The 12,148-nt window shown below is 44.2% G+C and overlaps 2 protein-coding genes across 4 annotated transcripts in view; one reads left to right on the forward strand and one right to left on the reverse strand.

Annotated features, from left to right (window-relative positions):
- X11Lbeta overlaps nucleotides 1-12,148 on the forward strand; it is an 83,211-nt gene that overhangs the window by 41,201 nt on the left and 29,862 nt on the right. For all 3 annotated transcript variants that reach the window (NM_001298156.1, NM_167239.4, NM_001272496.2), the window contains one exon: nucleotides 8,772-8,818. The gene's annotated coding sequence lies outside the window, so the exon portion shown is untranslated. The remainder of the gene's footprint in view (nucleotides 1-8,771; nucleotides 8,819-12,148) is intronic.
- On the reverse strand, nucleotides 3,496-4,529 carry CG12637 (uncharacterized protein). The gene has a single exon (NM_132417.2). The coding sequence runs from the start codon at nucleotides 4,429-4,431 to the stop codon at nucleotides 3,553-3,555; it is 879 nt and encodes a 292-aa protein (NP_572645.1). The 5' UTR covers nucleotides 4,432-4,529; the 3' UTR covers nucleotides 3,496-3,552.

The following is a 12,148-nucleotide window of genomic DNA, read 5'->3' on the forward strand; positions in this document are numbered from 1 at the left end:
GGCGGAAGCGGAAGTGGATGTGGAAAAGCAATGGCCGCCCCAAGGCGAGGGCTGCCAACTCGGCAATAACTCAATGGCTAAATCAATTGACGCTCGACGAGAGCGCAGCTTATACACCGTCATGGCCAAGACCTCGTCTCCTCCTCCTCCTCCTCGATTTCTTATTTAACCGCTCCTCGAAAAGTTTCTCGGCCAGCTGGCGTTGTTCTTGCCAATCCTCGAGAGCTGCAGCATCCCAAACCCAGTCCTCCACTTCATCCTCCATTCCCTCGTGCCCCATGCCACTCGACAGCTTCAAAACAAAAAGTCAAATTGAATTACTTTTGCAACATGGCAGCGACGCCGAGGCAGCCACTCATTGTTGTTCGGATGCAGTTGTTGTTGCCGCTGCCATTATCCTTGTAGTGTTTCCGTACAACAGTGGCAACAGCCACCTGGCCGGTGGCATGGGAAAGTTCCCATCTCCCATTTCCCTTCTCCCACCTGCCTACCCAACGACCGCCCATCCTGCGAAAGTCCATCCAAGTGAAAGGCTATTGAAAGAAGAGTCCTTGGAAGGAGAGGGTGGGGTCCTCCATGCTGGAGGATGCCGGATTGGCCAACACTCGGCCAGATATCTCCAGCAGGCTGCACTGCATCCAAGCATCAGTCTCTGAAATTTATATAAGCATTTGACTTGGAGAAATTGTAGGTGTTAGTTCTCCGTAGAAGAAGTTCGAATTTGCAACTTCCATTTTTAATAAAAATGAAATGGGCAACAATAACTCGAATTTCTTTGCGGTGCAGCCCATGTAGAAGCGAATTTTGTGTGCTTTGTAAGCAGAAGTGTGCGAACTTCCGAGATGCACTGCAATATGTGGGTGGCGACGCCGGAAAGAGGGGGCGTGGCAGGGTCGTCGGAAAGTTGGAAAGGTGTCGGCGGAAGGCGCTGGGCGGTGAGAGGAGATAGGGGAGTGGGCAGTGGCAGAACTTTTAAACGCCGTCGCACAATGGCAAACATTTCGCTGCATAAGTTACTCGCTGAATTTTGCTCCTCCCATTCACTATGTATATTCCAGTGTCGCTCCTTCAAGTTTTGCGCCATCGTCCAGGGGCTTTTGTCTGTCCTTATACAATGCAAGTTAATTCAGCACCAACTCGGGCAACAGCTGCTCCTCCTGCCACGCCCCTTCGCCTTCGCCGAGCGCCGCCCCTCTTTTTGTGGCAGTACCGTCAACAACTTGTTGGCGTTGTTTCCTGTCAATCAGCACCATGCCCCCGCGCCTGCCTGCACCGCCACCGCTCCATTTAAGCTGCATTGTTTGTGGCAAGAACAGAACAGAACGGAACAGGACAGGCCAACAAAGACGACGGGAGGGGGAATAAAAAACGAAAACGAAAACATAATCTAAATTTTGTAATTGTCCCAGGAAGGACCTCGTTGCCCCGGGCGGCGGATGATCACAAAGAGCGGGAAGGATGGATGAATTCAGTTGGATTTGTTGCCAGTCACTCATTCTCATTCCGCTCACTTCTGAGTTCTTCGTCTGTCCTCAACTATCCCTGACTTCCTGAAGCACTGCAAAGACCTCCTCCTCTCCCTCCTCTCCCTCCACTCCCTCCTTCCATTGCTCCTTTTGTAATCAGCCGAAGAGCTATCTTCTGACATGTCCCGTTGATCTATCTGTTATCCTGCCTAATACAATATCTTTCACTCAATTTGACGCCGTTCTGTCGCTCCATAATAACTTTCTACAGCACTTGGTTTAGAGCACTAGCTATTAAATTCCTTTATGAGGAATACCATTCCCCCAACAATACTCTGAATCATTTTTTTGGCCAAAAAAGAAATAACTGTTTTGAACTACTTGTTAACAGTGCTTACTATCCATATTATCTTTTTGCGATTATCATCTAAATTTGCGAAAAATGGCAAAAAATTTGAGTTTCCAACTTTGAATACAGGTCGATAGGGAATTTTATTACGAATTCAACGAGGTATGACATTCCACATTTGGACAATTATTTTTATTGCTATTGAGAAAATACTGATTATTTTTATCAATTTTCGATATCATCAAAATTTGCAAAAAATTTAACATGCACAGGTGGATAGGGAATTTTTGTAAGAAACTCAACGTGGTATGCATTTAACTTTTGAACTATTAATTTTTATTAACTTTTTCTCGAGTGACATAGAGTTGACCCCCAATAGTGATCCAAGTTAAGTGGATAGTATGGACTATCCGCCCCCTTTTCCTTTGGCAATTTGGCCAACTGAAACTCAAACTGGAACTGGGAAATTGGGTCAGGACATGGACCAGACGGCACTGGGTTAACTGGGTCAGTGAAATAAATAATGAATATCGTTGCCAGCAGCAGGGCGAACAATAAGAATAGCAACAACAATAACAATAACAATGGGCAGCAACAATTCAACTCTTGAGTTGCAACTTGCAACACGCTCGCTAAGCGGCTGCATTAAAAGGCCACTCAAACACACAGCGCGGCGCCAAAAAGAGGGTGGCGAAAATATAAAAACAATGCGCCAGAACTGCACTGCCTCCCTGCCCCTGCTACACAAAACCAACCACCCGTTCTGTTCCCCGCTTTTCTCTCGGTGTAGGCTCACAAAATCGAAATGTTAAAAAAAAAAAAAATGTAAAGAGCGAGAAAAGGGGAGCAAATTTTGTAGCTGGTAGGCAAAAAGCTGGCAACAAATGATGAAATGCTAAAATGCATATAGCAGCAATGGAGTGGGTATGTTTTTTTCGCAGGGGATGATGGGTGGCTGGGTGGCTTGTTGGCTGGAAAAGGACTGGGAAGGACTCCTGAAGTGAGCGCTTGATTACACTGAAATGCACTCAAAAGTGGCGAACGAAGCGATGCCGCCGGCGAAAGCAATCGAATGGGCAACAACAGCCGTACATACATATACGAACATGCATACATACATATTTACAAACATACATACGTTAACCCAACGCCCCTGCGAATATGCCACGCCCACTCGCACACATAGAAAGCCGACAGGCTGAGCCAAAAAGTTCCACAAATTACATTTAAGTGACGCAAAAGTTAAGTGAAACTCATTGCGAAAATCGCGGATATATGCAATGTGGCATGACTGCCTGTGAATGAGGTGGCGAATGGTGGGTGGCAAAGGGGCAGTGGGTGTGGCAAGTGGGCGGTGGTGCAACACGACTAAGTGCTTTGGCTTGCCGAATGTAGGCACTTGAACTATTTTTGTTCTCTCGCCCACTTACATACGCGTCGCCAGTTGTTTATGGCTTTGGGATGTTTCTGAAGGAACCAATGGCGGATTTATGTGTGCCTCATAAAGTGCACAGAACAGATATGATTTATATATTCGTACTCGTACTTTTTGGCAGTAATATGCAGCAGCTATAAGATATAAATAATCAACATGCTTCGAAAATCCCAATTGAGTGTACAAAATATTGCGATACTTGTATAAGATTGAAAGCATCAATGATCTGATATGAAAATTATAAAAATGTTTCAAAATTTATTCTTAAAATTGTATCTTATGTTACCAATCTGCGTACTATGTTAATTCAATTTCAATATGAGAGTGTGGCAACAATCGAGACTAGGATTTGGCGAGGATTTCTCTGCCCGTTTCTTGACATCTTTCCCCCGCTGCTTTTTTTCCTTTGCGGGCATTTTATCCGATCCCGCCGATGCCCGGACTGGTGGTTCACTGAGAATAATAGCCGGATACACGATAGCCCGAAGTTTGCCGCCGTGGAGAATCACCTCGAAATGATGGTAATGGGCCAGCACCACGTGCGGCTTTCCGGCGTCGAGAAAGCTCTTGATGGGAGTCAAGGATATTCCGTGGCAGTTAATATACACTACTGAAATATCCAGTTGCAAAGCCGCCTCATAAACGGTGGCCATATGGCTTCCCCAAACGGCGACACTTACAAACGGCACACGTTCGGTGGCCAAAAGACGGGGTAATTCGGTTGCATTGCGAAAAGTGTGCAAAGTCACCACCGAACTGGGTCGCGATCCTCCAAAGAAACTATGATCGAATTCGCATACAATGACCGGCGAAGCATCGGACATTCTGAACTGGAAACGAATGTCGTCTGGCGTCAGCATGCTGACCACTTCCGCCTGGAGGCAATTAAGCATTTCCACTGCCTTGACATAGCTGGAGTGAGTGGCCGCCTGGTGATGCATTCGTTCCATAGAGTTGCGCACTAGATCACAAAACGAATCCCTCATCGTCTCGTGGACAAAGACACTGACCACCAGGCCAGGAGCAAAGGGCTGCTTCAGGGCGTGTAAGAGCGGCTGCATCGCCTTGGCCACATCGGCATTCTGGCAGATGACCAGCAGGGTGGGATCCTTCCAGACCACGTCGCTTTCATCACCGGGAAAGTCCGGTTGGCGCCATGTGTATGGAGTGTGTTTCGGCATGTTTATATACAAAAAAAAAAAAAACAAAAACAAAATTTTAGCAAGGAAAATACGTATAATTTTGAACTTTGTTTAGGTCCTTTCGGAATGAAACTAAACTGTTATGATTTCAGCTAAAGCAAAAAGTCATTGCTTCCTAAGGCTACTGTTGAATTCGTCTATAAAATCAGGGTGGTGACTAATTGTCGATAAACATGCTAAAAATACATCCTAATAAATTTCACATAGCTAACATGTTTATTTTACCACTTGATTAAAACAACATCTACTTTTTAGCCTAACTAAATGGTTAGGCAATTGTGGATTACAACATGCATTAAGCTCAAGTAAGCGTTAGTTTCAGAACCACATATAATGCCCTGTGCTATGTCCTGTCCAATCCAATTGATAACTAAATACGCTTGGACGAACGAATTCTGTCAACTGTACAGAATCCGGAATGTATATCTTTTTCGTCATCTGCTTGGATATTAGTTTCCCGGCCAGGAAATGAACGTTGACTGCTGTCCTATACCATCTACATCCATCCATCAGCGTCACTTGGCAACGGAGACAGAAACTGAAATACAGACAGAGAAATGGGGAAATGGATATATGGAGAATCGGAGAGGAGGATGTCTTCTCTGGCATTGCCTGGATTTGCTTGTGTTTTAGCCTCATTTGCCACATGGTTTCGTTTCGCTTCCCTCGAGAGTGGTATACTCCGTATTTCCCAGTGGGTTATTGCAGTTTTCCGCCAGCAACACGTGGCTTTTCCTGCACTAATGATGCATTCTCACTTGCAATATTGCCACATTGCAGCAGAAGCAGCAGCAGCAGCAACAAATTCACATGCAGCATCCTCTTGTCTGTTATCCTGCGCCCCAGTTTACTTGAGTAAAATGCAATCTCCCAGCTCAGAGCACTGAGCTCTTAGCTTTCTGGATCCCAACTCCCTGCTCCCAACATTCCGCACTCATGGGAGCAGACAACCAACCACGTCACCAAGTCATCCAGGCATTCAACCATATGCCATATGCCATCTGCTATCTGCCAACTGCCTCAATGTGTGCAGCTTCCATTCCCCAACTCAATTCAAATCCCCATCTACCTACCACTGATAAAATCCTGCCCAACTTAACCGGATTTTTGGTGCATTTTGGGATAACCAAAATATTGTTAAACACTGTATATAAAGCTCAGTTAATACACTTCCAATACATATATGTATATTTCTTTCCAAAAGAAACACCCCACTATTTTTACGATTGCTGAAAAGCATAATAAATGCTCACAAAACGATTGTAAGCCAAAGTAAATGTGTTTAACCTATTCAAAATCCATATTAATGGGCTACAAAATGCAGTCTGCAGGCAAGAATGTTGACTTTTCACCGAAAGAGGCTCAGTGAAATGGAATTTCAGCTGTAGGAAATCCTCTTTTGGCTCCACCTAATGGATCCGCTCTGTATGTAGGGACATTGTCCTGCCTCGTCCTGCATTTTACCTTCTCTCATTTGTCTTCTCACCCTTTTTTTTTTTTTGGACCTTACCTCCTCGAAAGGACCAACCAACTGGCACTTTGTGTGGCAATGTTGTGAAAGACGCTCGATAAACACGTTGCGCAAAGAAATCGTTGCATAAATTAAGGCTTAATATCCTGACCTCATCAATGTGACTGTGCCTGTGCCAACGGCGATATCGGGTCAATACACAAAGGATCCGAGGCGTTGCCACGCCCACTCGGCGAATACTTTTAGCCGTCAGCAGATTGCAATTTTAAGCTCACACCAAAAATGAAGGAACAACAAGAACAAGCTCTCGAATCCAAATCGAGAATCGTTCAATTTTTCAACTCCGACAAATGAATATTTAAGGCCACAAAAGTGTGAGGAAACCAGTGGTCAGTGCCAAGTGAAAAGTGCCAAGATTTACGAGCTGTTCTCTGCTAACGATTCTTTTGCCTTTCTTTTGCCAAAGTCAGACAACCTTGGGAAATTGACTTTTGCCTTTGGTCTGGATTTTACTGCGTAAATTTCTAAGAAAAATATGCCCCTTAGCCAGAATTACGGAAAATTCAATAGAAAACAAAACTGGTAGGCTGATGTCGGAAAAAATAAAACCATTAAAGAAATTACTCTTAACAAAAATAATGACCAAAAAAGAATATGAATATATATATCTGGGATACGTGTTCTTTTGTTCTTCGTTTTCCCGCAGTATAATGACTCATAAACTATTAAACATAGTTAATTCCATTGTTAGGCAATGAAATAACCGCTTTTAAATTGGACAGTGAACTTTAGAGCTCTTTAAATTTGTATGCGATTCTGGCAGTTCACTGCATTTGAACACGTATTTCTACCATACAATTCCAAGTTTCAATTGCAATTGTTGCTGCTAGTTTCTTTACTGCTCTTTTCAGTCATTATTTTTTTTTTTTTGTAGCTCGGTGAAATCAATGTGTAGGTTTATTTTTACTGCACAACTGGCAAGTAGGAGGGCCAAATCAATAACCAATACAACACATTGCTGGCAAGGCCAAGTTAACTTAACCGTTGCCCTGCGAACAGTTGCCAAGCTGAAAATGGACAGGTGGCGCGGGCAGGGGGATTCCCCGGGGGCAATAAATTAACAGCCCGATGGCAAGAGCAAAGAAAATGCCACGGAAAATGTCGGCAGAAATCTCGATGCCCTCCGACACTCCTGGCCGCAGCAAAGAAAAGCCGAAAAAAAAGCCAAACCAAGCTGAATTAAAATTTTTTGCATGAGCCCCCAGGAAAGTGAACTGTTGTTCGCTTTTTATAAGTGCTCGCAAAAAACCAAAAAAAAAAAAAAAATGAAACACAAGATGACACAAAAAATTTATCAAATATCTGCTTCCGGTGAAATGGCGATGACAACAAGCGTCGCAGCCAATTTGCAGCTAGGAAAATAAGGGGGAAAAAAAAAAGAAAATCCAGAGGACATTAAGGGCAGGACTGGAAAAGATGACAGGGAAGAGCCAGGCAAATTGTTTATTGTTTCATAATTGAGAGCCAAGAGAAGCCAGGACCTCACCTAATACGCCCACTATCCGCTTACTTACCTCACGCTCTCCACTTTCCACCCATTTTCCGCCCCATTTTTCATGTCGGAGACATCGTGTCCGATTGCCGGGGGCGGCTGTATAGTCCAGCAGTTTTTCCATCAGCACTCCTTTTTACTTAGCCCATAATGCCATAGATGTCACTAAGCTTAAGTGTCTAACGGATATTTCACTGAACGCTTGTGCAACTAGATAAAATTAAGTTTCTGTTTAAGTTGATTTTCCAAACATCCCTATCCCTACTTTGGCAACATTGTTAATTGCCCTAAATCACATAAATTCCAAACCAAAATTGGAGCTGCATAAAGCGTTTTATCATGACCATTTTAAATGATTTTCAAGAGCTCAGGTGGCTCATGAAATCCTGGCTACCCATCAATTGCTGTCTAAGCAGCTGTTCTCATCCTGGGAGCAGGTACAAAAAACGGCAAAAAAAAAAAAAAAAAACTTCATTAAGCAATGTTCAACAATAAACATTCATTCTCATTCATACACACACACTCGCACGCAGTCCGTAGATTTATAAGCATTTTACACCTGTGGCGTCTTTTTAGGCCTGCCACCCGTAACCTCCGTTACCACTGCCACACACTACCACCCATTAACACCCACTACCGCCCACCATGCATCAAATGGTTGAATGAAACTGCTGAGCTACCCATTTTGGCATGTGTATGTGTGTGCGTGCAAACAAGCTGAAAATTCATTAAACTGAAGCAATAAATTCTTTTAATTGTTTTCTTTACCAAGCGCCCTTTCCCCCGCTCTGCTATTTATTTAATTCATTTCCCTTCTCCCCTTTTCCCATACTCATTTTTTTCTCTCTTTATTTTCTTTAGCAACATTTCCATTTGGCAACAGCAAACATTGTTTGGCCATCTCATTTTGCCAAGCTCTCCAGGATTTTAATGTTTTACGTGATATGTTTGGCATGTCTTTGACGTGGTCTCCTCCATTTCGCCCCACCTGAGTCCTGTCATTAATTCCTTTCAATTTACCAAAAAGAGAAAAGCACACACAAAAAAAAAAAAAAAGAAAGAGAAAAGATAAGGGGCGCCCGCAACTGAAGAATCTGGCGAGTGGGGGAGTGCTGCCTCATTAGCAGGTACAGTCGCGGCCCGAAAACTTTGACAGTTGCATCATTAATACAATACTTTTTTTTTAAGTACTAGGGGGTAGTCGGGTGGGTGTTCCAGGGGTGTAATGAACTGGCAGACTTGTCGGAAACTTAACTAATGTATTTCTTCTTTGCTCTGCTCTTATTTCACTTACAGGTGTCTCCGGCATCGACTACTTTCATGTTGTAACTCGAGGACTTTCGGTAAGTAACTACCCTTGCCGCACCAAAACATGGGCAACAACAATGACAAACAGTTCGAAATAGTAGTGGTGGGGGGATACTGTGATCTGAAAAGTATTTGGTTTTCTATTCGAATTGTTGCATTCGAGCCGCACAAACTTCGACCAGAGGAAGGAACAACAGCGGAAGGATAACGCCGAGATTGTCCTGCAACTGCAAGTTTCGATTTAGTTTTGAGGTCAGAGATGGACTGCGGGGGAATGGCTGCATAGGTCGGGATAAGAATGCACTGGCACTAAGGTTACAGTTCGAGCTGAGCCACACAAATCTTCCTTCCGCTTCGTCCTGCGAAAAAGATAAGCGGACAATGTTTTCCGATAAAGCGGACCAAGTTGCGCAAGTCCCGCTGAAGGGAAAATTAAAGCTAGCATTTGGAAAAGTCAGGTGGGAAACTGAAGACCGCTCGAATTGAAGAACAACGTTGGGAAAGGGTTTTTGCGATGGCTAATGGGGAGAAATCGGGGAACTTTAAATGCAATTTGAAAGTTGTGGAAAGCGTTGTACAACAGTACATGTCAAAAATGTGAAGAATCTATTAGCTATCATTATATAATCATGAATGCCTTGATGAAGTAGATAACAATTGAGTTTCCTCTAACATTTTACGCCTATTTTGTGTAATAGAGAGATAGTCCCGATAAGTTACACAAGTCCTGTTTGGCTTAAATTATATCACTTACATTACACATCACACCGCAATCCACTTTCCCTTTGACCTTTCGACATTTCGGTTCCTGTCCTGTCCAGACAAATTAAAGTGCATTCAGTGTCGTGTACCAGGTGCAAAAGAATTAGCCAGAATGTCTTAATCAGTCTGAATCAGTTGCCATGTTCTGACAGGCATCAGAGTCCCCAACGCCCTTCGCCGAGCTAAGAGTCCTGAATGCTCACTCCTGTGTCCTGTAACTGGAGTCCAGGACACTGGACATATGCTGGCCGTCTTATGCTGCTGCAGCTGTACAAAAAAAAAAAAAAAAAAATGAAAATACGGATCGGAATGGTGCTTCAGCTGCAGTGGAGAGCAGCACCTGGACGGGCTTAAGTCCATGCCAATATATTAAACTTATTGTGCCTGGCAGGTGACCTCCTGGTAAACCTGCCACCTGCCCACTGCTCCATGGCCCTCACCGCCTTGCCCCTTGAGTGTTGCCCGGTGGCCGTTGTGCACTTCCGGCCGCCGTCCTTGCGGCAACGTTTGACATTGCGCAAAGCCAGTGGAGTCCTTTCTGTGCCGGGCACATCCTGCATGCTCCAACATCCAGCCTGCACTTTCCAATCCCCTCTACTACGCGTCTCCATCTCCGGCTTGCTCGCTGTTCATTTCAGGAAATGCATTTCGTCAGCGTTAAATGAAAACGAAATTGCCAATTTCGATGGGGATAAGGAGGAGGGCGGGCGAATGAAGATTGGCAGATCCAGGACCAGGGCGAGTTGGGAGGAAGGGTTAAGGAAAATGGAGTAACGGGTTCCCAGCACACATCTGCGATATTCAGGCTCAATCAGCCTTGCACTGGTCTTTGATTTTTTGCGAGGATTCCCGCCGACTAATGTGATTTGCACGAATGCGAGACTAAGACTGTGACGCTGTAAGAAAGGAAACATTCGGAAAAATCTGTGGAAAATTGGGGCGAAAGATAACAAGATAGGATTGGGAGATAGACAGAGAGTAAGCCCACGGTTGAAAAGACAGCATAAATCAATGGTTAAAGGATAAACCTACTAGTGACCCATTTCTCCATTAGTTAAGCCATTACTAAGATTTCCCTCTAGAAGATTTAAGATTGCACAGAAAAGGCAAACAAAATAATATAACAATATAGACACACATATGATCATAATCATATAACTAATCATTGCATTATACCCAACTTTTGCGTGCAACTACTCATGTTTCAAGAAAAAAACTAAGAAACCATTCGTTAACCCATGAAATTCGGAAATAAGCCAAAGCACTTGGAAGGTATAATGGAGCCACGCCCCCTTCTCGGGAGAAGGGCACTGCAGTTGAAAGTCAATTGCAGTGAAACCTTAGCCCAGTTATGAGAGCAACTGCGTAAATCAACTCGAGCTCAAGCGAATGAAAGCCAAACAATGAAAGAAAGCGCCGTTTGCCTTTAGTTAACTACCCGAGGCACTTGGTTAGTTGCCCCACCATCAGTTTTTCCACATCGCCACACCACCGGGAAAAACCCCCCGTTTCAATTGGCTCCTTTTTTTCTATTGGCAGTACAAACAAAGACGGTGCAAAATTATGTCAATGGCATCGTTGTCATGGTCGCTGTTCTGTAAGTTGCTCCACCTCCCACCTCCACTTCCTGGCCCCACTTTCCATTTTCATCTTCTGCCGGAAAACTTCTTAGCTGATATTCTTTGGTCGAATAAAATCCAAACCGCACAAAGCCCCCACCCTTTTAAGGCAACTGAAAGTTGCGCTAAAACCCCCCGACTGAATCAACCTGAAGCACCCTAGAGCCCCCTGAAACTCCCTAAGAAAGCGCGCCCTCTCCACCCTTCAGAAAACTACCTGAAAGCACACCCTTCGCGCGATGCGTTCCTCGTTACCTATCAAAACCAAAATTGAATACAAAAATCTCATCAAAAATCGATTAGAGCTGGCAACGAGCACGGGGAGGTTGATTGGAAGGGTGGGTGGATTGGAGCATAACCATGGATCGGATCAGTACCTGGAGGATTGAAGTGCCACCCAGACAAGTATATAAATATGTATATTTATTTTTTTTTTTTTATATGGTAACAAGTCGCGCGCACCAAGAATCGTGTTAATAATCGAGCTCCACTGCCACAGGATCCGCCACAATCCGGGTGGCGAAGCCACTTGTGCACCTGCTCCTGGTTCCTAGTTCCTCGTTCCTTGTTTTTTGCTCCTTAAAAAGCAACAGCAGCGAGTGGATTGAATAAATAACAGTGGCAAATGCAATTTGCGAAATTAAAACCGAAAGTAGTAGTGAAAACTTTTCACTGACCACCACCGCCAAACCAAACTCCTTTCGGCCATTGTCAGTCGTCTTATCGGCGACAGCAATCATTTCTGCGGCTTGGGCAAAACTTTCTACTAACGACGCCAAACGATGATGATGATGATGATGATGATGCTGGTGGTTATGTATATAATAGTAGGGAGCAGATGAGGACGAAGGACCGTAGGAGCTGGATTCCTAGGCTTATTGCGGTCCATCCCAGGGCCATATCGAATTGGAAAGCAAAGCGTTCATTTGTAAAATTAATAAAAATAGTTTCTCATTCGCTTTCGAGCAGGCCGAAAAGCCCCAA

Source organism: Drosophila melanogaster, chromosome X (assembly GCF_000001215.4).
Source record: "Drosophila melanogaster chromosome X".
Classification (NCBI taxonomy): domain Eukaryota; kingdom Metazoa; phylum Arthropoda; class Insecta; order Diptera; family Drosophilidae; genus Drosophila; species Drosophila melanogaster.